The sequence below is a fragment of the Oncorhynchus mykiss genome, chromosome 5 (genome assembly GCF_013265735.2).
Source record: "Oncorhynchus mykiss isolate Arlee chromosome 5, USDA_OmykA_1.1, whole genome shotgun sequence".
Taxonomy (NCBI): Eukaryota; Metazoa; Chordata; class Actinopteri; order Salmoniformes; family Salmonidae; genus Oncorhynchus; species Oncorhynchus mykiss.
The window spans coordinates 21345574-21370891 of record NC_048569.1 but is presented as its reverse complement, the minus strand read 5'-3'; the positions used below and the strand labels follow the sequence as shown (position 1 = coordinate 21370891).

The 25318-nt window shown below is 43.8% G+C and overlaps 2 protein-coding genes across 7 annotated transcripts in view; both read left to right on the top strand.

Moving 5' to 3' along the window:
* grk3 (G protein-coupled receptor kinase 3) overlaps positions 1–9087 on the top strand; it is an 80076-nt gene extending 70989 nt beyond the window's left edge. For 2 of the 3 annotated variants that reach the window (XM_036977034.1, XM_036977036.1), the window contains 3 exons: positions 274–410; positions 8584–8697; positions 8835–8996. In XM_036977034.1, the coding sequence (XP_036832929.1) occupies positions 274–410; positions 8584–8697; positions 8835–8996 (413 nt within the window). Of the gene's footprint in view, positions 1–273; positions 411–8583; positions 8698–8834 lie in introns of all 3 variants that reach the window. The other variant, XM_036977035.1, reaches the window with a different exon arrangement.
* Positions 9088–17650: 8563 nt separating this feature from the next.
* The window catches only part of LOC110522822 (unconventional myosin-XVIIIb), a 63076-nt gene continuing 55408 nt past the window's right edge, over positions 17651–25318 (top strand). For 2 of the 4 annotated variants that reach the window (XM_036977031.1, XM_036977030.1), the window contains exons 1-4: positions 17651–17814; positions 22830–22980; positions 24028–24165; positions 24419–24886. In XM_036977031.1, the coding sequence (XP_036832926.1) occupies positions 22942–22980; positions 24028–24165; positions 24419–24886 (645 nt within the window). In that variant the 5' untranslated portion in view covers positions 17651–17814; positions 22830–22941. Of the gene's footprint in view, positions 17815–22829; positions 22985–24027; positions 24166–24418; positions 24887–25318 lie in introns of all 4 variants that reach the window. The other 2 variants (XM_036977032.1, XM_036977033.1) reach the window with 2 other exon arrangements.

Here is a 25318-nt window from a genome sequence, read left to right as displayed (position 1 = left end):
ACGCACGTCTCCGCGCACACGACGCACGTCTCCGCGCACGTCTCCGCGCACACGACGCACGTCTCCACGCACACGACGCACGTCTCCACACACGTCACACTAGAGATATTGCAATATTTTTGTATTGATGATATGACTTGTGTTGTAACAAAACACTGGAACATAGTGTTTTATCATTGTGCAGCCCTACCTCACACACATCATGTGGGTAAGCTTTTCCTTGTACCTGCTGGCGCTGGCTTTCCTTCCATGTGTGTTTATTGTGTGTTTCAGACTATGCCCTGGGGAAGGACTGTATAATGCACGGCTACATGTTGAAGCTGGGGAACCCGTTCCTGACGCAGTGGCAGCGTCGATACTTCTACCTGTTCCCCAACCGAGTGGAGTGGAGGGGAGAGGGGGAGTCACGGGTGAGCAACACACAAGCTACCTTACCCAATCCCTTTTTGTGTGCCTGTGTGTCTAAGTTGGTGTGCTTCTTCTGTTGTTCACGTATGTGGTCGTCTGTCTGTTTCCACTTACAAGCATGTGCTTTCATGGGTGTGTGATGGGTGTGTGTATTCTTCGTCATCGTCCATCTGTCTGTCAGTGCATGAAGGTTGTCTGTCCTCGCTCCATTCTGTAGGCCTGGATTAAAACATGAAAACATTCTCTAGGCCTGGATGAAAACATGAAAACATTATGTCGGCCTGGATAAAAACATTCTGTAGGCCTGGATATAAAACATTCTGTCGGCCTGGATATAAACATTCTGTAGGCCTGGATGAAAACATGAAAATATTATGTAGGCCTGGATATAAAACATTCTGTAGGCCTGGATAAGAACATGAAAACATTATGTAGGCCTGGATAAAACATTCTGTAGACCTGGATAAGAACATGAAAACATTATGTAGGCCTGGATATAAAACATTCTGTAGGCCTGGATAAAAACATTCTCTAGGCCTGGATGAAAACATGAAAACATTATGTAGGCCTGGATATAAAACATTCTGTAGGCCTGGATGAAAACATTCTGTAGGCCTGGATATAAAACATTCTGTAGGCCTGGATATAAACATTCTGTAGGCCTGGATAAAAACATTCTGTAGGCCTGGATATAAAACATTCTGTAGGCCTGGATATAAAACATTCTGTAGGCCTGGATATAAACATTCTGTAGGCCTGGATATAAAACATTCTGTAGGCCTGGATATAAACATTCTGTAGGCCTGGATATAAAACATTCTGTAGGCCTGGATAAAAACATTCTCTAGGCCTGGATGAAAACATGAAAACATTATGTAGGCCTGGATATAAAACATTCTGTAGGCCTGGATGAAAACATTCTGTAGGCCTGGATATAAAACATTCTGTAGGCCTGGATGAAAACATGAAAACATTATGTCGGCCTGGATATAAAACATTCTGTAGGCCTGGATATAAAACATTCTGTAGGCCTGGATATAAAACATTCTGTAGGCCTGGATATAAAACATTCTGTAGGCCTGGATATAAAACATTCTGTAGGCCTGGATATAAAACATTCTGTAGGCCTGGATATAAACATTCTCTGAGCCTGGATAAAAACATTCTGTAGGCCTGGATATAAAACATTCTGTAGGCCTGGATATAAAACATTCTGTAGGCCTGGATATAAAACATTCTCTAGTCCTGGATATAAAACATTCTGTCGGCCTGGATATAAACATGAAAACATTCTCTAGGCCTGGATAAAAACATTCTCTATGCCTGGATATAAAACATTCTGTCGGCCTGGATAAAAACATTCTGTAGGCCTGGATGAAAACATGAAAACATTATGTCGGCCTGGATAAAAACATTCTGTAGGCCTGGATAAAAACATTCTCTAGGCCTGGATATAAAACATTCTCTAGGCCTGGATGAAAACATTCTGCAGGCCTGGATGAAAACATTCTGTAGGCCTGGATGAAAACATTCTCTAGGCCTGGATGAAAACATTCTGTAGGCCTGGATAAAAACATTTTGTAGGCCTGGATAAAAACATTAAAACATTCTGTAGGCCTGGATAAAAACATGAAAACATTATGTAGGCCTGGATATAAAACATTCTGTCGGCCTGGATATAAACATTCTGTAGGCCTGGATGAAAACATGAAAACATTATGTAGGCCTGGATATAAAACATTCTGTAGGCCTGGATAAGAACATGAAAACATTATGTAGGCCTGGATAAAAACATTCTGTAGGCCTGGATAAGAACATGAAAACATTATGTAGGCCTGGATATAAAACATTCTGTAGGCCTGGATAAAAACATTCTCTAGGCCTGGATGAAAACATGAAAACATTATGTAGGCCTGGATATAAAACATTCTGTAGGCCTGGATGAAAACATTCTGTAGGCCTGGATATAAAACATTCTGTAGGCCTGGATAAAAACATTCTGTAGGCCTGGATATAAAACATTCTGTAGGCCTGGATATAAAACATTCTGTAGTCCTGGATATAAACATTCTGTAGGCCTGGATATAAAACATTCTGTAGGCCTGGATATAAACATTCTGTAGGCCTGGATATAAAACATTCTGTAGGCCTGGATAAAAACATTCTCTAGGCCTGGATGAAAACATGAAAACATTATGTAGGCCTGGATATAAAACATTCTGTAGGCCTGGATGAAAACATTCTGTAGGCCTGGATATAAAACATTCTGTAGGCCTGGATATAAAACATTCTGTAGGCCTGGATATAAAACATTCTGTAGGCCTGGATATAAAACATTCTGTAGGCCTGGATATAAAACATTCTGTAGGCCTGGATGAAAACATTATGTAGGCCTGGATATAAAACATTCTGTAGGCCTGGATATAAAACATTCTGTAGGCCTGGATATAAAACATTCTGTAGGCCTGGATATAAAACATTCTGTAGGCCTGGATATAAAACATTCTGTAGGCCTGGATATAAACATTCTCTGAGCCTGGATAAAAACATTCTGTAGGCCTGGATATAAAACATTCTGTAGGCCTGGATATAAAACATTCTGTAGGCCTGGATATAAAACATTCTGTCGGCCTGGATATAAAACATTCTGTCGGCCTGGATATAAACATGAAAACATTCTCTAGGCCTGGATAAAAACATTCTGTCGGCCTGGATATAAAACATTCTGTCGGCCTGGATAAAAACATTCTGTAGGCCTGGATGAAAACATGAAAACATTATGTCGGCCTGGATAAAAACATTCTGTAGGCCTGGATAAAAACATTCTCTAGGCCTGGATATAAAACATTCTCTAGGCCTGGATGAAAACATTCTGCAGGCCTGGATGAAAACATTCTGTAGGCCTGGATGAAAACATTCTCTAGGCCTGGATGAAAACATTCTGTAGGCCTGGATAAAAACATTAAAACATTCTGTAGGCCTGGATAAAAACATGAAAACATTATGTAGGCCTGGATAAAAACGTTCTCTAGGCCTGGATGAAAACATTCTCTAGTCCTGGATATAAAACATTCTGTCGGCCTGGATATAAAACATTCTGTAGGCCTGGATATAAAACATTCTGTAGGCCTGGATAAAAACATTAAAACATTCTGTAGGCCTGGATGAAAACATTCTGTAGGCCTGGATGAAAACATTCTGTAGGCCTGGATGAAAACATTCTGTAGGCCTGGATAAAAACCTTCTCTAGGCCTGGATGAAAACATAAAAACATTCTGTAGGCCTGGATAAAAACATTATGTAGGCCTGGATAAGAACATGAAAACATTCTGTAGGCCTGGATATAAAACATTCTGTAGGCCTGGATAGAAAACATTCTGTAGGCCTGGATAGAAAACATTCTGTCGGCCTGGATATAAAACATTCTGTAGGCCTGGATAAAAACATTCTCTAGGCCTGGATGAAAACATTCTGTAGGCCTGGATATAAAACATTCTGTAGGCCTGGATGAAAACATTCTGTAGGCCTGGATAGAAAACATTCTGTCGGCCTGGATATAAAACATTCTGTAGGCCTGGATAAAAACATTCTCTAGGCCTGGATGAAAACATTCTGTAGGCCTGGATATAAAACATTCTGTAGGCCTGGATGAAAACATTCTGTAGGCCTGGATATAAAACATTCTGTAGGCCTGGATATAAAACATTCTGTAGGCCTGGATATAAAACATTCTGTAGGCCTGGATATAAAACATTCTGTAGGCCTGGATATAAAACATTCTGTAGGCCTGGATATAAAACATTCTGTAGGCCTGGATGAAAACATTATGTAGGCCTGGATATAAAACATTCTGTAGGCCTGGATATAAAACATTCTGTAGGCCTGGATATAAAACATTCTGTAGGCCTGGATATAAAACATTCTGTAGGCCTGGATATAAAACATTATGTCGGCCTGGATAAAAACATTATGTAGGCCTGGATATAAAACATTCTGTAGGCCTGGATATAAAACATTCTGTAGGCCTGGATATAAAACATTCTGTAGGCCTGGATATAAAACATTCTGTAGGCCTGGATGAAAACATTATGTAGGCCTGGATATAAAACATTCTGTAGGCCTGGATATAAAACATTCTGTAGGCCTGGATATAAAACATTCTGTAGGCCTGGATATAAAGCATTCTGTAGGCCTGGATATAAAACATTCTGTAGGCCTGGATATAAAACATTCTGTAGGCCTGGATATAAACATTCTCTGAGCCTGGATAAAAACATTCTGTAGGCCTGGATATAAAACATTCTGTAGGCCTGGATATAAAACATTCTGTAGGCCTGGATATAAAACATTCTCTAGTCCTGGATATAAAACATTCTGTCGGCCTGGATATAAAACATTCTGTCGGCCTGGATATAAACATGAAAACATTCTCTAGGCCTGGATAAAAACATTCTCTAGGCCTGGATATAAAACATTCTGTCGGCCTGGATAAAAACATTCTGTAGGCCTGGATGAAAACATGAAAACATTATGTCGGCCTGGATAAAAACATTCTCTAGGCCTGGATAAAAACATTCTCTAGGCCTGGATATAAAACATTCTCTAGGCCTGGATGAAAACATTCTGCAGGCCTGGATGAAAACATTCTGTAGGCCTGGATGAAAACATTCTCTAGGCCTGGATGAAAACATTCTGTAGGCCTGGATAAAACATTCTGTAGGCCTGGATAAAAACATTAAAACATTCTGTAGGCCTGGATAAAAACATGAAAACATTATGTAGGCCTGGATAAAAACGTTCTCTAGGCCTGGATGAAAACATTCTCTAGTCCTGGATATAAAACATTCTGTCGGCCTGGATATAAAACATTCTGTAGGCCTGGATATAAAACATTGTCGGCCTGGATATAAAACATTCTGTAGGCCTGGATATAAAACATTCTGTAGGCCTGGATAAAAACATTAAAACATTCTGTAGGCCTGGATGAAAACATTCTGTAGGCCTGGATGAAAACATTCTGTAGGCCTGGATGAAAACATTCTGTAGGCCTGGATAAAAACCTTCTCTAGGCCTGGATGAAAACATAAAAACATTCTGTAGGCCTGGATAAAAACATTATGTAGGCCTGGATATAAAACATTCTGTAGGCCTGGATATAAAACATTCTGTCGGCCTGGATATAAAACATTCTGTAGGCCTGGATATAAAACATTCTGTAGGCCTGGATAAAAACATTAAAACATTCTGTAGGCCTGGATAAAAACATTCTCTAGGCCTGTATTAAAACATTCTATAGGCCTGGATATAAAACATTCTGTAGGCCTGGATAAAAACATTAAAACATTCTATAGGCCTGAATAAAAACATTCTGTAGGCCTGGATTAAAACATTCTCTAGGCCTGGATGAAAACATTCTCTAGGCCTGGATGAAAACATTCTGTAGGCCTGGATGAAAACATTATGTAGGCCTGGATGAAAACATTCTGTAGGCCTGGATGAAAACATTCTGTAGGCCTGGATAAAAACATGAAAACATTCTGTAGGCCTGGATAAAAACATTCTGTAGGCCTGGATAAGAACATGAAAACATTCTGTAGGCCTGGATAAAAACATTCTCTAGGCCTGGATAGAAACATTCTCTACGCCTGGATAGAAACATTATCTAGGCCTGGATAGAAACATTCTCTAGGCCTGGATAAAAACATTCTCTAGGCCTGGATAAAAAAACATTCTGTCGGCCTGGATATATAACATTCTGTAGGCCTGGATAAAAACATTCTGTCGGCCTGGATGAAAACATTCTGTCGGCCTGGATGAAAACATTCTGTAGGCCTGGATGAAAACATTCTCTAGGCCTGGATGAAAACATTCTGTAGGCCTGGATAAAACATTCTGTAGGCCTGGATAAAAACATTAAAACATTCTGTAGGCCTGGATAAAAACATGAAAACATTATGTAGGCCTGGATAAAAACGTTCTCTAGGCCTGGATGAAAACATTCTCTAGTCCTGGATATAAAACATTCTGTCGGCCTGGATATAAAACATTCTGTAGGCCTGGATAAAAACATTCTCTAGGCCTGGATGAAAACATTCTGTAGGCCTGGATGAAAACATTCTGTAGGCCTGGATAAAAACATTAAAGCATTCTGTAGGCCTGGATGAAAGCATTCTGTAGGCCTGGATGAAAGCATTCTGTAGGCCTGGATATAAAACATTCTGTAGGCCTGGATGAAAACATTCTGTAGGCCTGGATGAAAACATTCTGTAGGCCTGGATGAAAACATTCTGTAGGCCTGGATGAAAACATTCTGTAGGCCTGGATGAAAACCTTCTGTAGGCCTGGATGAAAACATTCTGTAGGCCTGGATGAAAACATTCTGTCGGCCTGGATGAAAACATTCTGTAGGCCTAGATATAAACATTCTGTAGGCCTGGATATAAACATTCTCTAGGCCTGGATATAAACATGAAAACATTCTGTAGGCCTGGATAAAAACTTTCTCTAGCCCTGGATGAAAACATTCTCTAGGCCTGGATATAAACATTCTGTAGGCCTTGATAAAAACATTCTCTAGGCCTGGATGAAAACATTCTCTAGGCCTGGATGAAAACATTCTGTCGGCCTGGATGAAAACATTCTCTAGGCCTGGATATAAACATTCTGTAGGCCTGGATAAAAACATTCTGTAGGCCTGGATGAAAACATATAAACATTCTGTAGGCCTGGATAAAAACATGAAAACATTCTGTAGGCCTGGATGAAAACATTCTGTAGGCAGGGATGAAAACATATAAACATTCTGTAGGCCTGGATAAAAACATTATATAGGCCTGGATGAAAACATTCTGTAGGCCTGGATGAAAACATTCTGTAGGCCTGGATGAAAACATTCTGTAGGCCTGGATGAAAACATTCTGTAGGCCTGGATGAAAACATAAAAAAAACATTCTGTAGGCCTGGATAAAAACATGAAAACATTCTGTAGGCCTGGATGAAAACATGAAAACATTATGTAGGCCTGGATGAAAACATGAAAACATTCTGTAGGCCTGGATAAAAACATGAAATTCTGTAGGTCTGGATAAAAACATGAAAACATTCTGTAGGCCTGGATAAAAACATTCTCTAAGCCTGGATAAAAAACATTCTGTAGGCCTGGATAAAAACATTCTCTAAGCCTGGATAAAAAACATTCTGTAGGCCTGGATAAAAACATTCTCTAAGCCTGGATAAAAAACATTCTGTAGGCCTGGATGAAAACATTCTCTAAGCCTGGATAAAAAACATTCTGTAGGCCTGGATAAAAACATTCTCTAAGCCTGGATAAAAAACATTCTGTAGGCCTTGGATAAAAACATTCTCTATGCCTGGATAAAAACATTCTCTAAGCCTGGGTAAAAAACATTCTGTAGGCCTGGATGAAAACATTCTGTAGGCCTGGATATAAAACATTCTGTAGGCCTGGATGAAAACATTCTGTAGGCCTGGATATAAAACATGAAAACATTCTGTAGGCCTGGATAAAAACATTCTCTAAGCCTGGATAAAAAACATTCTGTAGGCCTGGATAAAAACATTCTCTAAGCCTGGATAAAAAACATTCTGTAGGCCTGGATGAAAACATTCTCTAAGCCTGGATAAAAAACATTCTGTAAGCCTGGATAAAAAACATTCTGTAGGCCTGGATGAAAACATTCTCTAAGCCTGGATGAAAACATTCTGTAGGCCTGGATGAAAACATTCTGTAGGCCTGGATAAAAACATGAAAACATTCTGTAGGCCTGGATAAAAACATTCTCTAAGCCTGGATATAAACATTCTCTAAGCCTGGATGAAAACATTCTCTAAGCCTGGATAAAAAACATTCTCTAAGCCTGGATAAAAAACATTCTGTAGGCCTGGATAAAAACATGAAAACATTCTGTAGGCCTGGATGAAAACATGAAAACATTCTGTAAAAGACACAAAGATAAGTCTGACCACTGCTGGCCCACCCTCCTCTCTTCCTTCCTTTCAGAGTTTAGAGAAACGTCCTTACTCTGCAGCTCCGTTCCGAAGACCCCTCTCCTCTATTGCTCCATTTTGATTGGTCCATCTCATAGCCAGCTTGTCTGTGATTGATTCCTCACCTCCCCGAATTGAATTTCTGATTAGTTGGTGTGTGTTCAACAGCAAAACCTGCTGACGATGGAGCAGATTGTGACGGTGGAGGAGACGCAGATTAAAGATAAGAAGTGCATCCTGCTGCGCATCAAAGGAGGGAAGCAGGTTGTCTTGCAGTGTGAGGTACGGAGGAAAACTACTAGATCTTTCTGTCTTGGTCTCTTCCTCTTTCACTGTCTCGCTCTCTATAAATGATTGTGCTGGTTGTAAGTTAGTCAAATGGAAGGTGTGTGTGTAATATGTGTGCTACCTGTCTGCAGAGTGACCCAGAGTTTGTCCAGTGGAAGAAGGAGCTGACCGAGGCGTTCACTGAGGCCCAGAAGCTGCTGCGTCGCGCTCCTAAGGTCATTGGGAAGGGACGGGCTGGGGGGGTGGAGCTCTCCAAACCTCCCCTCACACACCACAACAGCAACGGCCTGTAGGCTACACACCTGCACACACACACACACTGCATCTTATAACCTCATCCCCTATGACCCCGCCCCCCCAGCCCTAGACACACACACACAAACATACAGTAACACCCCGCACTCTCGCCCTGGAGTGTGTATGGACCAAGCCGGCAGCCTCTCTCCTCTGAAAGCCAAAGCGTACCATGGGACCCTGGGATGAAGGGAAAGAGATGTGCATGTACCTAAAGAGGTCCAGAGTGTTTTCTCTCCTCCATCTCTCACTGTAGCCTCGGGGTAGACCCTCTCAATGATGACACACTCCTCTCACCCCAATGCACTGGCATTCCACCCAGTCATCCTGGCAGAGCAGCAGAAAGCAGCCCTGGAGTAGGAGACTGAAGACTAGGGCCCCTCTTCTCCTTGTCTCCCTCATTCCCCAGCCTCGTCTTGAGACTGGACCTGAGCCACACACACCTGCCAGCCACTCTCCACAGGATTATCTGACTGTAGTGTAGGGGCAGGACCTAAAGCAGGAGGTGAAGATCTGGACCAATGGCATCGCTTGGAGAGAGGGGGCTGGACCAATGACATTTCTCTCCTGTGGGCTCATACGGAGGGGAGGAGAGAAAAGCAGAAGGAGCATAGACCTGCTGGGACATACCAAGAGAATGGCAATGAACTGTGTGTGTTGCAGTGTGTGTGTACGTTATTGTCCCTGTGTGTATGCTATTGTCCCTGTGTGTACGCTATTGTCCCTGTGTGTACGCTATTGTCCCTGTGTGTACGCTATTGTCCCTGTGTGTACGTTATTGTCCCTGTGTGTACGTTATTGTCCCTGTGTGTACGCTATTGTCCCTGTGTGTACGCTATTGTCCCTGTGTGTACGCTATTGTCCCTGTGTGTACGCTACTGTCCCTGTGTGTTGCTGTGTGTGTGTACATTATTTTCCCTGTGTGTTGCTGTGTGTGTGTATGCTATTGTCCCTGTGTGTTGCTGTGTGTGTACGCTATTGTCCCTGTGTGTTGTGTGTGTACGCTATTGTCCCTGTGTGTTGCTGTGTGTACGCTATTGTTGCTGTGTGTGTATGCTATTGTTGCTGTGTGTGTACGCTATTGTCCCTGTGTGTTGCTGTGTGTGTATGCAATTGTTGCTGTGTGTGTACGCTATTGTCCCTGTGTGTTGCTGTGTGTGTACGCTATTGTCCCTGTGTGTTGCTGTGTGTGTACGCTATTGTCCCTGTGTGTTGCTGTGTGTGTACGCTATTGTTGCTGTGTGTGTGTATGCTATTGTCCCTGTGTGTTGCTGTGTGTGTATGCTATTGTTGCTGTGTGTGTATGCTATTGTTGCTGTGTGTGTACGTTATTGTCCCTGTGTGTTGCTGTGTGTGTACGCTATTGTCCCTGTGTGTGTGTGCGTGCGTGTGTGTGTACGCTTTTCTCCCTGTGTGTGCGTGTGTGTGTGCGCGTGAACGCTATTGTCCCTGTGTGTGTGTGTGTATGCTATTGTCCCTGTGTGTGTGTATGCTATTGTCCCTGTGTGTGTGTGTGTGTATGCTATTGTCCGTGTGTATGCTATTGTCCGTGTGTATGCTATTGTCCGTGTGTATGCTATTGTCCCTGTGTGTGTGTGTGTGTGTGTGTGTGTGTGTGTATGCTATTGTCCCTGTATGTGTGTGTGTGTGTGTCCGTGTGTATGCTATTGTCCGTGTGTGTGTGTATGCTATTGTCCGTGTGTGTATGCTATTGTCCCTGTGTGTGTGTGTGTGTGTGTGTGTGTATATGCTATTGTCCGTGTGTGTGTGTATGCTATTGTCCGTGTGTGTGTGTATGCTATTGTGTGTGTGTGTGTGTATATGCTATTGTCCGTGTGTGTGCATAGAGGTGGAAGCAGGTTGTTATTCCTTCAACAGAGAATGAAAAAGGAGAGGAAGAAAGCTGCTTTGAATTTGGAAGAGACTTTTACCCTTTGTTCATGTCCTCCCTCCCTCCATCATTGAAGTGCATAATGTGCCAACGTCAATATTTACTTGAGTCACCTGAGCACCCAGGAGGACCCGTTTGAAAGCAGGCATCGCCCTCGGATACAGATCTCACTGGCACGGAACTCTTGTGACCATGGACAAACTTCCCCGATTGGCTCCTGTACAGCTGCTGGTAACCATGGAGACCGGGGAACGCTTGTACTCGTAACTATAGGAACAGGGGATGGTGTGTATGAAGGACACACCGTCAATCCGACAGAGACATAGATGGAGGAGGGATCTACTGACTGACTAGCGATCTTTATGGGCCACAGTATGTGTATATAGCCCAAGTCCTTCTCTGTATCTCCTGTATAAAACAGTACTACTCTACAATACATGTCTGTCTGTCCTCTTCTCTATGGGCATGTGGGGAGGGGGGGGTCTGACAGCTTTCAATCAACTGGCAGTGTGCATACCTCAGTGGGTGTGTGTGCGCGCGCACGTGCATGCATCTGTGAACCTCTGAGGGCCAAATACTGTGCGATTGTATCAGGGCAGTCCTAATTTGTGTGTATGCCATAGTCTTGCAGCCATCCAGATGCAGATTTACAGACAGACACACAGGAATGGTTGTATAGGGACGTCAGTGCAGAGAGAGAGAGGTGTTAGGTTGTTGACTCCACAAACCATCAGTTAGTTCACTTCAGGCTGGTTTGAACTTTCCTATAAATGATTTCTGATTGTGACCCAGAATGCAGCTTTATGTTTCACAGTTTTAGGAGAACCAGCTGTGCTGCAGGCTGGAGTCATGACATGTTTAACTGAATGACATGAACGCACAGCTGGGAGATGTTTTCGAAAAAGAGAGAGGAGGAAGAGGTGAAACAATTTGTTCACTCAATTGTAATTTCAGGGTTTTGTTTTTTCATGCAGTACAATGTTCCTTGTCTGTTATAACCATGCATTTCCTCAGCTGTGACCTGCATGTGGGGCTGGGGGGGATATTCTTAGTAGCCTTTACAAGTCAGAGGGAAGTGATGTTGTTTTAGAGATACCGGTCACCTTTCATGGTGTCTTTTAATTGTTTTTAAACCAAATGAATGGGTTTAGTTTTTGTTGAAATGACTTTGTAGCACCTTTTTAAGCCAATGTGTTACTTACTTGATGTTCAATGTGCCAAATACCTGTTGCTGTTTGGCTGACTGTTCTGGACCAATGAATTCTCCTCTCTCAACTTTGACCCCTCACAGCACCAGCCTTTGGCCACACACACACACACACACACACACACACACTCAACCCCTGAATCTGAGGAATGTGTGTCTTTTAAAGGGTACAAAACGAACAACTGGTGCTGTGGAGCAGAGTGTGAGGAGAGGTGTTTCTCTGTCCTAGCATGGAGTGAGTCTGACTTTTGGCACCTTTACCTGTCACACACAGGGCTGGGTTGTAATGGGTTCAATTGGTGTGTGTGCGTGCTGCCTTCAATCGCTTGTCAGTATGTTTATTTAGTGGAGATGTTTTTTGTCAAACGCGCGCTAGATATTGAAAGAGGATGGCATATAGTAAGGATAAAAACTAACAAATTCAAGTATATATATGAATATATGTGTATATGAAATGAGAAATGCTCTAGGATTATTTAAAAAGATGTAACGATGTAGATTTCTGTTCAGATGACGATGGGCAGGGGAAGGGTTGGGATTTTGATGTATATTATCTGTTTGTGGTGAAGACATTGGCTCGGATCTTGCACATAAAGACTTTAGCTATTGAACCTGCGAGTTACCAGATGATTATTTTTGTTTGAATACCAGACTCTTGCTCTTTCATATTTATTGTGTTTTGGGGAAATGGCGCCTCCTGTCTACGAGCTCACACCAGACGTCTCGCTGTAGAAAACTGCTCCACACACATCACTCTTTTACATGTACCACAAATACTACTGGCTTTGGGTTACTCTTAAGATTGAGATTATGACGACAATGATCATTATTGATAATGTTATTCAATAATAGTTATAAAAATTATTTTGTCTTAATGAATTTTGTTTTGTTTCCAAGACAGGTAGAGCATATGTGTTGGACTGCTTATATAAAACAGTTCAGAAATAAATAAAAACATTTTTTTTCGTGTTGCTTTGTCTAAGTGTGATTTGTTGAGCCACTACAGTACACTACATACTATTGAAGTTGGTAGTTTACACACACCTTAGCCAAATACATTTAAACTCAGTTTTCATTTAATTCTGGTAAAAATTCCCTGTCTTACGTCAGTTAGGATCACCACTTTATTTTAAGAATGTGAAATGTCGGAACAATAGTGTAGTGATTTATTTCAGCTTTTATTTCTTTCATCACATTCCCAGTGGGTAGGAGGTTTTCATACACTCAATTAGTACTTGGTAGTGTTGTCTTTAAATTGTTTAACTTGGGTCAAATGTTTCGGGTAGCCTTCTACAAGCTTCCCACAATAAATTGGGTGAATTTTGGCCGATTACTCCTGACAGAGCTGGTGTAACTGAGTCAGGTTTATAGGCCTCCTTGCTCGCACACGCTTTTTCAGTTCTGCCCACACATTTTCTATGGGATTGAGGTCAGGGCTTTGTGATGGCCACTCCAATACCTTGACTTTGTTGTCCTTAAGCCATTTTGCCACAACTTTGGAATTATGCTTCATTGTCTGTTTGGAAGACCCATTTGCAACCAAGCTTTAACTTACTGACTGATGTCTTGAGATGTTGCTTTAATATATCCACATAATTTTCCCTCCATCATGCCATCTATTTTATGAAGTGCACCAGTCCCTCCTGCAGGAAAGCACCCCCACAACATAATGCTGCCACCCCCATGCTTCACGGTTGGTTTTGGAGCAGTGGCTTCTTCCTTGCTGAGCGACCTTTCAAGTTATGTCGATATAGGACTCGTTTTACTGTGGATATAGATACTTTTGTACCTGTTACCTCCAGCATCTTCACAAGGTCCTTTGCTGTTGTTCTGGGATTGATTTGCATTTTTTTGCACCAAAGTACATTCATCTCTAGGAGACAGAACACGTCAACTTCCTGAGCGGTATGACTGCTGCGTGGTCCCATGGTGTTTATACTTGCATACTATTGTTTGCACAGATGAACGTGGTACCTTCAGGCGTTTGGAAATTGCTCCCAAGGATGAACCAGACTTGTGGAGGTCTACAATTGTTTTTCTGAGGTCTTGGATGATTTCTTTTGATTTTCCCATGATGTCAAGCAAAGAGGCACTGAGTTTGAAGGTAGGCCTTGAAATACATCCACAGGTACACCTCCAATTGACTCAAATTATTTTAAATTAGCCTATCAGAAGCTTCTAAAGCCATGACATTTTCTGGAATTTTCCAAATTCTGTTTAAAGGCACAGTCAACTTAGTGAATGGCAACTTCTGACCCACTGGAATTATAAATTAAATAATCTGTCTGTAAACAATTGTTGGAAAAATGTATTGTGTCATGCACACAGTAGATGTCCTAACCGACTTGCCAAAACTATAGTTTGTTAAGAAATTTGTGGAGTGGTTGAAAAACAAGTTTTAATGACTCCAACCTAAGTGCATGTAAACTTCTGACTTCGACTGTATTATATAACGATATCAAGGGCAAGTTAAGACTTGCTATTAAGAATTTCTATTTCAGCCTCACCTGTTGCTGACCGCTGTATAAAATCGAGCACACAGCCATGCAATGTCCATAGACAGACATTGGCATTAGAATTGCCATACTGAAGAGCTCAGTGACTTTCAACGTGGCACTGTCTAAGGATGCCACCTTCCCAAAAAGTAAGTTTGTCAAATGTCTGCCCTGCTAGAGCTGCCCCGGTGAAGGGCTGTTATTGTGAAGTGGAAATGTCCAGGAGCAACAATGGCTCAGCCGCGAAGAGGTAGGTCACACAAGCTCATATAATGGGACCGTCGAGTGCTGTAGCGCGTAAAAATTGTCTGTCCTTGGTTGCAACACTCACTACACAGTTCCAAACTGCCTCTGGATGCAACGTCAGCACAATGACTTAATGAAATGGGTTGCCATGATCAAGCAGCCACACAAGCCTAAGATCACAATGCTAAGCTTCGGCTAGAGTGGTGTAAAGCTTGCCGCCATTGGACTCTGGAGCAGTGGAAACGCGTTCTCTGTAGTGATGAATCACGCTCCACCATTCTAGATGATTCTGTGCTTCCAACTTTGTGGCAACAGTTTGGGGAATGCCCTTTCCGGTTTCAGCATGACAATGCCCCTGTGCACAAAGTGAGGTCCATACAGAAATAGTTTTTTTCGAGATCGGTGTGGAAGAAATTGACTGGCCTGCACAGAGCCCTGACCTCAACCCCATCGAACACCTTTGGGATCAATTGAAACACCTACTGCGAGCCGGTGCCCGACCTCAATGCTGTTGTGGCTGAATGGAAGCAAGTCCCTATAGCAATGTTCCAACATCTAGTGGAAAGCATTCCCAGAAGAGTGGAGGCTGTTATAGCAGCAGAGGGGGACCAACTCCATATTAATGCCCATGATTTTGAAGTGAGATGTTAGACGAGCAGGTGTCATGTGGTGTAGCTCTTCTAACGTGTTCATGTTCAAGCAATCTGACCATTTTTCAATAACATCCAGCTACTGAATAAGTATGAATAAATGTACCCCTGTTTTATAACACATTTAATGTAAAAACTTGGAGAAGTACCAGATACTGAACTATCGATACCATAATAGTTGATGTGCTCTCCTGAAACCTGTTCTGCACTCTGTGCCCAAGAGGGAGCTGGTGGATTCTTGGGATAGGTCAGTGCTTCCAGTCCTTTTTCCTCCCCTGTCCCCACCTCTTCTGTCCCCCTCACTCCTCTCTTAACTTCACCTAGCTCCTCATCCTGAAGTTCAGTTTGGCTGAAACAGGGTGCACTGGGACATGGAACGTGATGTGACCAGGCAAAACCGGCGAGGAAGTAGCACCCCTCTCAGATGGAACAGTACATCATGGACATTATTCAGGAACATACATGTCTTCCATAAAATATATGTTAACATTTTCAAACTAGTTTTCATTGGGAAGCAGATGAAGGACATATGGGGATTTTATCAAAGCAAGCAAACACTAACAGTACATTCAGAAAGTATTCAGACCCTTTCACTTTTCTACATTTTGTTACATTACAGCCTTATTCTAATATTGATTACATTGTTATTTTTTTCTCACCAATCTACACACAATACCCCATAATGACAAAACAAAAACATGTTTGTGGAAATTTGAGCAAATTGAAATATGACATTTACATATGTATTCAGACCCTTTACTCAGTACTTTGTTGAAGCCCCTTTGGCAGCGATTACTCTTCTTGGTTATGACGCTACAAGCTTGGCACACCTGTATTTTGGGAGTTTCTCCCATTCTTCTCTGCAGATCCTCTGAAAATCTGTCAGGTTGGATGGGGAGCATCGTTGCACAGCTATTAGATCTCTCCAGAGATGTTCGATCAGGTTTAAGTCCAGGCTCTGGCTGGGCCACTCAAGCACATTCAGAGACTTGTCCCCAAGCCACTCCTGCCTTGTCTTGGCTGTGTGCTTAGGGTTGTTGTCCTGTTGGAAGGTGTGTAGATTGATTAGTGAAAAAATATATATTCAATCCAGTTTAGAATAAGATGTGTCCACAAAATGTGGAAAAATTGAAGGGGTCTAAACACTTTCCGAATGCACTGTATGCATGTGAAAACTCAGAATTATAAATCATCACTCCACGTGCTTGACATATGTCACTTTATTCTGTGCCATCGGCTTTGAACGAGGCACCCAACTCATCCCTGGAGGCAGCCCGCATATAAAACGAATGCAATTACTTTCACTCCTCCCTGGTGAACTCGGCCATTTTAATCCAATCCTCTGTCTTGCTTTATGAGGCTCTTCCTCTCTCAGCTGTAGCTGTCAGTCAGGTTAGAACGGTTTTGACTAGATGGGATACAGTTTATGTCAGAATTGGCCAGAATTGACTTTCCGCATCAGGTTAGGACAATTTACGCAGCAGGCTAGGAAAATTAGATTAAAGTTTGCAAAAGGGTAAGGATTAACGTAACCCAATTCAGAGATACGTGGCTTTTTCTAGCAGTTGCTATGGAATGGGCTTTGGGCTTAGAGTTTGTGTGTGTGTTTGTTTCAGTCTAACAACATCAACAGCAATCCATCACTCTTATGCCCAAATCCCAATAGCCAATACATTCATTCCAGCTTTCCACTCTCTCGCCTCAGTCTCTATATGCCATTTATCCGTTGGCTTGTTTAGACCTGAAGTCTAAACCTTAGACAAATGAAGATGCAGGAAGCCTTAGTTTGCTACAGCATCCTCTTTTACCCATTGCTTTGCCCCAACTGTATTCTCTCTCTCACCTCTCACTCTTTCTCTCTTTCTTTCTCTGTCCCCTCTCTCCCCTGTCATTTGCTAAAATCCAGTTCTCCTAACAGGGTAGTATCCCCTACCACCTCCCCCAGTCCCACTATATTTATAGCTCTATCTGGTGGCAAGCCAGCTGCCTCCCTTATCTGTGTGTGTGTGTCATAATAATAGAACTGTGTGTGTGTGTGTGTGTGTGTGTGTGTGTGTGTGTGTGTGTGTGTGTGTGTGTGTGTGTGTGTGTGTGTGTGTGTGTGTGTGTGTGTGTGTGTGTGTGTGTGTGTGATGGCTGAGATGGCTGTCTGTGTCACTCTATTTCTGACTGCATTGCTGGGAGCCCCATTCGGCTTGTCTGACTATGTGTGTCGGTGTGTGTTTCTGTTTGACAGTGGGACAGTGAGCCTCTCTCTTTGGCCTCACAAGATTCGGATTATAAAGCAGTACATTTGGAGTTCCTGCGTTGAGTATTAGCCATCATAAGGTAGGTGAACTTTGAGTTTAGTGTGTATTTGTGTGAAATGTCAGAGAATATAAGACAGAGACAGAGTTTGTTCTCATTACTTTGTTTCTAGAGCCCTGGGTGGATCTTTGGACTGAGGGACAGATAGGGGAGAGAGGGTTAAGGGAAAAGGAGAGAGAGGATGGGGTAAAAGAGACAAAGAAGTGCTGGGTAGGGTAGAGAGAGAGGACGGGTAGGGGAAAGAGGGTAGGGGAGAGAGGTAGGAGAAAGAGAGTGTAGAGAGGAGGGGTAGTGGAAAGTGGAGAGGGTAGGGTAGGGTAGAGGGGTAGAGGAGAGGGCAGGGTAAAGGTAGAGAAGAGGACAGGGTAGAGGGGTAGAGGAGAGGGCAGGGTAAAGGTAGAGAAGAGGACAGGGTAGAGGGGGAGAGGACAGGGTAGAGGTAGAGGAGAGGACAGGGTAGAGGGGTAGAGGAGAGGACAGGGTATAGGGGTAGAGGAGAGGACAGGGTAGAGGGGTAGAGGAGAGGACAGGGTAGAGGGGTAGAGGAGAGGACAGGGTAGAGGGGTAGAGGAGAGGACAGGGTAGAGGAGAGGACAAGGTAGAGGGGTAGAGGAGAGGACAGGGTAGAGGTAGAGAAGAGGACAGGGTAGAGGGGTAGAGGAGAGGACAGGGTAGAGGTAGAGGAGAGGACAGGGTAGAGGGGTAGAGGAGAGGGCAGGGTAAAGGGGTAGAGAAGAGGACAGGGTAGAGGGGTAGAGGAGAGGACGTGGTAGAGGGGTAGAGGAGAGGACAGGGTAGAGGAGAGGACAGGGTAGAGGGGTAGAGGAGAGGACAGGGTAGAGGGGTAGAGGAGAGGGCAGGGTAAAGGGGTAGAGGAGAGGGCAGGGTAAAGGGGTAGAGGAGAGGACAGGGTAGAGGGGTAGAGGAGAGGACAGGGTGGAGGGGTAGAGGAGAGGACAGGGTAGAGGGGTAGAGAAGAGGACAGGGTAGAGGGGTAGAGGAGAGGGTAGGGTAAAGGGGTAGAGAAGAGGACAGGGTAGAGGGGTAGAGGAGAGGGCAGGGTAAAGGGGTGGAGAAGAGGACAGGGTAGAGGGGTAGAGGAGAGGACAGGGTAGAGGGGTAGAGGAGAGGACAGGGTAGAGAAGAGGACAGGGTAGAGGGGTAGAGGAGATGGGTAGGGTGGAGGGGTAGAGGAGATGACAGGGTAGAGGACATGGTAGAGGGGTAGAGTAGAGGACAGGGTAGAGGGGTAGAGGAGAGGGCAGGGTAGAGGGGTAGAGTAGAGGACAATGTTGAGGGGTAGAAGAGAGAGGTAGGGTGGAGGGGTAGAGGATAGGACAGGGTAGAGGGGTAGAGGAGAGGGGTAGGGTGGAGGGGTAGAGGAGACGACAGGGTAGAGGAGAGGACATGGTAGAGGGGTAGAGTAGAGGACAGGGTAGAGGGAGAGAGGTAGGGTGGAGGGGTAGAGGAGAGGACAAGGTAGAGGGTTAGAGGTGAGGGGTAGGGTGGCGGGGTAGAGGAGAGGACAGGGTAGAGGGGTAGAGGTGAGGGGTAGGGTGGAGGGGTAGAGGAGAGGACAGGGTAGAGGGGTAGAGGAGAGAGGTAGGGTGGAGGGGTAGAGGACAGGGTAGAGGGTTAGAGGTGAGGGGTAGGGTGGAGGGGTAGAGGAGAGAACAGGGTAGAGGGGTAGAGGTGAGGGGTAGGGTGGAGGGGTAGAGGAGAGGACAAGGTAGAGGGGTAGAGGTGAGGGGTAGGGTGGAGGGGTAGAGAAGAGGACAGGGTAGAGGGGTAGAGGTGAGGGGTAGGGTGGAGGGGTAGAGGAGAGGACAGGGTAGAGGGGTAGAGGAGAGAGGTAGGGTGGAGGGGTAGAGGAGAGAACAGGGTAGAGGGGTAGAGGTGAGGGGTAGGGTGGAGGGGTAGAGGAGAGGACAAGGTAGAGGGGTAGAGGAGAGAGGTAGGGTGGAGGTGTAGAGGAGAGGACAAGGTAGAGGGCCTGGTGTACAGGAGTTGCCTGAAAGTGTGACTGCTGTCAAAGACAGAATATAACAGTTCCTCATATAGGATGGGTTATGTCATGTTCTATCAAGTTGACAGGGTTGTCACTATTGATTTGGTGGATCACAAGAAAATTGGAGTCGCTTCAGGTGGGAGATAAAAGTTTGGAAACCGGCGGAATTGAGCCACCGTTCGCGGGAACATGCCATGGACACAGCATCATGGCTGAACAGATCTGACAAAGTTAAAACAGTTGCTTACATATCACCCAGAAATGTGTTGTGGTGAATCAACAGGTGAACACTGAAGTAAAAATATATATTAAGATGGCGGTCTGGATGTCATACTAACCAACATCATCACCCTCAGAGATGAGTTGACGTAGGCTTCATTGGTGTTGTGTTGATCAGAGACTGTCCACAACAGGTCTGTCTTCCTGTCTGTGTGTCATACCCCTAAACCAACCAGCCACAGTCTTTCTGACCTTGGATATACTGTACTTGCAATACCCAATATTTTCATAAAATCTACCTGTCTGTCTGTCTGTCTGTCTGTCTGTATATATATCCATGGATTTTATAATGTCGTATGTTTTACCCCCAACACCACTTTCATAAAATCTACAGGTTTGTTTGTTCACAACTGCTGGTGCTCCAGACAAGAGCTGGAGGTAGTGGATGTGTCTGTAAGGGCCAGGGCCCAGATTCAAAAAACACTTATTTCGCAAAAACTTAAGAAGCTTCCTAAGAAAAAAAAGCACAAAGATAAGATAAGATAAGTTCTTAATTGTAATTCCTCAACAATATCTTTAGATTTAGTGATTTCTTACAAACTTTTCAAATAACTTTTTTTAAATGTTCTTAAAATGTTTGTTGCTAGGCAACCGTTTTAGCTAGCTATCTAGCTAGCAATTGAAATCATGTTAGCATATTTCCTACTGAGATTACTGTTCTAAAACATGTTCTTGGGTTTAAAATAATCAATACTGAAACTTTCAGATGAAGTTTGTGAGTGAATTAAACGTGTTCAATTGCTTTCGTGAGCTTTTTCTCTCGATGCCCTGTTTTAGACAAGGGTTTAGCTATCTTTGAATTAAGGACATTTCCAATAACTTCATTTTCAATAATCACATTTCTTTTAAACTTTTTGCTTAATTATGGAGAAACATAAGAAGTGCAATACAATTTCCTATAACCTTTTTGAGGAGTAGGAACTTTGCTTAACATTATTCGTAAGTCTATAGTTAAGGAAAAAATGGCAGTTAAGAAGAAATTTCTTCGAAAGAAGGTTTTTGTGAATCTGGGCCCAGGGGAGTAGAGGTCAGCGTTGTAGAGTGTCTGAGAAGTCCAATGGGTCGGACAGCTAAGTCAGGCTGAAACCAGAGGAAAGGAGAGCTGTACACGAGACCCAGGTGGCGAGTGTGTTGGTGAGGGAAGAAACAGTAGTTTGTGAGAGGTTGTGCAGTTGTCTAGATATGTGAGAGTGCTTGTGGGCTTATGACTTCACTAGAAAGACTGATATTTCTGAGAGACAGCTGATTTGTGCGTGGTTGGTGTTGAGTGATCTGCCACCTGTCATGTATTCCACCTCATCGTGAGGCGTTTCATCATGTGTTGTCAGCAGTGGTTACTACATCTCATCAGAAAACATGGTGCACCAGAACACGTGATTCTGAACTTACTGTTTGAGAAACACTGCTCAACATACACTACATGACCAAAAGTATATGGACACCTTCTCGTCAAACATCTCATTCTGAAATCATGGGCATTAATATGGAGTTGGTCCCCCCTTTGCAGCTATAACAGCCTCCACTCTTCTGGAAAGGAACATTGATGCAGGGATTAGCTTCCATTCAGCCACAAGAGCGTTAGTGAGGTCGGGCAATGATGTTGGGCGATTAGGCCTGGCTCGCAGTCGGTGTTCCAATTCATCCCAAAGGTGTTTGATGGGGTAGAGGTCATGCCCCTGTGCAGGCCAGTAAAGTTCTTCCACACCGATCTCAACAATCCATTTCTGTATGGACCTCGCTTTGTGCACAGGGCAAACTTGGAAGCACAGAATTGTCTAGAATGTCATTGTATGCTGTAGCGTTAAGATTTCCCTTCACTAAGGAACCATGAAAAACAGCCCCAGACCATTATTCCTCCTCCACCAAACTTTACAGTTGCCACTATCCATTCTGGCAGGTAGAGTTCTCTTGGCATGCGCCAAACCCAGATTAGTCTGCCGGACTGCCAGATGGTGAACAGTTCTTGTGCTGACGTTACTTCCAGAGGCAGTTTGGAACTCGGTAGTGAGTGTTGCAACCGAGGACAGACATTTCCACTTCACAATAACAGCACTTACAATTGACCGAGGGCAGCTCTAGCTGGGCAGAAATTTTACGAACTGACTTGTTGGAAATATGGCATGCTATGACGGTGCCACGTTGAAAGTCACAGTAAGGCCATTCTTCAGTAAGGCCATTCTACTGCCAATGTTTGGAGATTACATGGTTGTGTGCTCGATTGTATACACTTGTAAGTAACAGGTGTGGCTGAAATAGCCCGAATCCACTAATTTGAAGGGATGTCCACATACTTTTGCATATAAAGTGTATCTTTCAATGTATACTTTATCCATCCCCATCTCTTTCTCTCTCTCCATCTTCCCTCTGTCTTTGCTTTGCCTGTTTCTCTCCATCCCTATACTCGTAGAAAAAAGGGTTCCAAAAGGGTTTTTCAGCTGTCTGCATAGGAGAACCCTTATTGGGTCCAGGTAGAACCCTTTTGGGTTCCATGTAGAACCCTCTGTGGAAAGGGTTCTACATGGAACTGATAAGGGTTCTACCTGGAACTAAAAGGTTTCTACCTGGAAACAAAAAGGGTTTTGCAAATGGTTCTGCTATGGGGACAGCCAAAGAACCATTTTAGGTTGTAGGTATAAAAATACAATTGAAGAGTGAATTTCCCTCTTTCTTCTCTGCCTATCTTTCTCCCTCTCTATTTTTTCCCTCTCTCCATCCCTCTTTCTCTCATTCCTGTTTCTCTCCATCCCAGGTTCACAGTGTCACCGTTTATGTGTTGACCCACCCCCACTCTGACATCACATCACGCTGACCTCTGACTGTTTGACCCCTCACCCCTGACTCCTCCCCCAGCAGCCGTTGCCATGGCGCTTTCCTCACGCTTAAAGCTCTGGGAGCAGAAGGGAGGTGCAGAGATGATGTGGCATGAGGCATTTGTGTCCTAGAATAGTCTGGAATGGTCTTCACTCTGTTTGTATTCTAGTTGTGTGTTCTAATGAGTCATGTTGAAGATGTTTGTAGTCTAGAATTATCAGCCTGTGTGATCTGGATTAGTTGTTCTATGTGTGGGCTACTGTATGTCCCACACACTGCTTTGCATCTCCCATCTGCAAATACAACCACTCCTGTGTGTACATACAGTAACCAGAGCATCACACACACACCCTACCTTCCTTCCTTACTCACTCACTCACTCACTCACCCACTCACTCACTCACTCACTCACTCACTCACTCACTCACTCACTCACTCGCTCGCTCAATTAGTAATTTAATTCACTCCTCTATTATCATTCCCAATGTCATTCTTATGTCTCTATATGTTAGCATTATGGACCAGTAACATATTTAGACCACATCTGAGCAGAGGACAGGAGAGAGAGGAGAGCTGTCTTACTGACCTTTCTGTCCTCCTGTCTCCACAGTAACAGCAGGTTAAATCTAATCTGACCATTACCTCTGGTGGTATTAATAGACCAGTAATGAACTAGTCATTGACTAGTTGTTAAGTAGTTACACACTGTTGATATAATCTGTGTCAGTAATTCACACCTGTTTGTAGCCAATAGGAAACTCTGTGAACTTAACTGATCTGCAGTCCTCAAAGTAGATGATATTTGCTGTTCCACACTAGCATGTGTTTGTGTGTGTGTATAAGTGTGAAAGTGTGTGAGCTATCCTGCTATCACAGTATATTTCTGTTGAGCCTGTGCTGAGCGTAGACTGCATTGCATCTATTTCTAACAGTATATCTGACTCTGCATAGAAGCATTGGTCTGTGGCCCTGTTCAAATTACATTAACTGTCAAATATAGGTTAAAATACATACTGTGAAAATACATCCCCCTTTCTACAAGGATCAAAGGATGAACGTGTACATTTTGTATTTGAACAAGGCCTGTGTCTGTCATATCAGTCTTACCCTCTCCATCCCTCCATTCCACTCTACAGATAAAGGAGAAGAAGGAAGAGCCCACCTCTCCTCCGCCTCCTCTGTCAGCCCTACCGGGAGGCTTCCTCAAACAGCTGGTCAGAGAGACAGAGAAGGAGACCAAACAAAAAGAACCTGAGGTCAAAGAAGAGAAGGTGGTAAGAGAAAGAGATGAAGGGGTGAAAGAGAGTGGAATTGAAGGATGGGGATGGAGAGAGTGAGGGAGGAGAAGAGGAGAAGATAGAAAGGGATAGAGGGAAGGGTGGAGTTAGAACGCGAGAGAGACAATTGGAAAGGAATAACCTGTTTCCTCCGAGGGTCGATAGCAAGTCAGCCAATGGTGAAGTAAAGGCAGGAGGGTGCTTTGTGTTTTTTACTTACCGTGGTGGTGTCCATCTTGTATCTTTCCAGCCCAGTAAACTGAGTGACAACCTGGTGCAGCAGTTCCTCCTCCCAGACCAGACTCCACCAATCCTGGAAGCTGAGATGGCACTACGTAATGAGCATTTGGTCAATGGAGAGCGAGGCCGCCACTCCAACCAATCAGATCTCAAGACCTCCTCGCCCCCGCAAATAATTTCCCCCGAAATCAAGAGCCCACCCTTGGGGGACACAGCCAAAAAGGAAGTGACCTCAGAGCCACAGAAACAGGAAATGACGACAGAGCAGCTGAAGCAAAAACAAGAAGTTACATCAGAGCTGCAGGGGCAGGAAGTGAAGTCAGGGAAAGAGAAGGTGACAAATGATGCCAAGAAGCCAAAGATGGAAGGAAAGAATGAGAAGCAGAAAGAGGAGAAGAAAGAGGGAGTGATCGAAGAGAGACTGGAGCCTGAGGGGCAACAAGCAGACACCACCTCAACACAACACAAGAGGAAAGAGGTATGATGTCACGTGGCCCTATCTACCGTGGATATCTACTGTGCATACCATATATACACACACACACACACACACACACACACACACACACACACACACACACACACACACACACACCCTTACATACTTGCTCCACTGGGTCGTCGTAAAAGGAACACGTCAAAGCCTGCTTACTCCCTGGTTACATTGAAAACAATGTAGCAGGCCTGTTAGGCATACACATGCGCACTGACAGACACATACAGACATTTTTTTTTTTTTTTTTTTTTTGCACACAGACACACACATGCGCATTGTCAGACATGCACACAGACACACTGGAACCTCGACTTACTCACAGAACACACACACACTGCATGCCATAGAATACACATAGGATTTAGCATCTCTCACTTTCTTTCTTTCTCTCTCTCTCTCTCTCTCTCGCTCTCT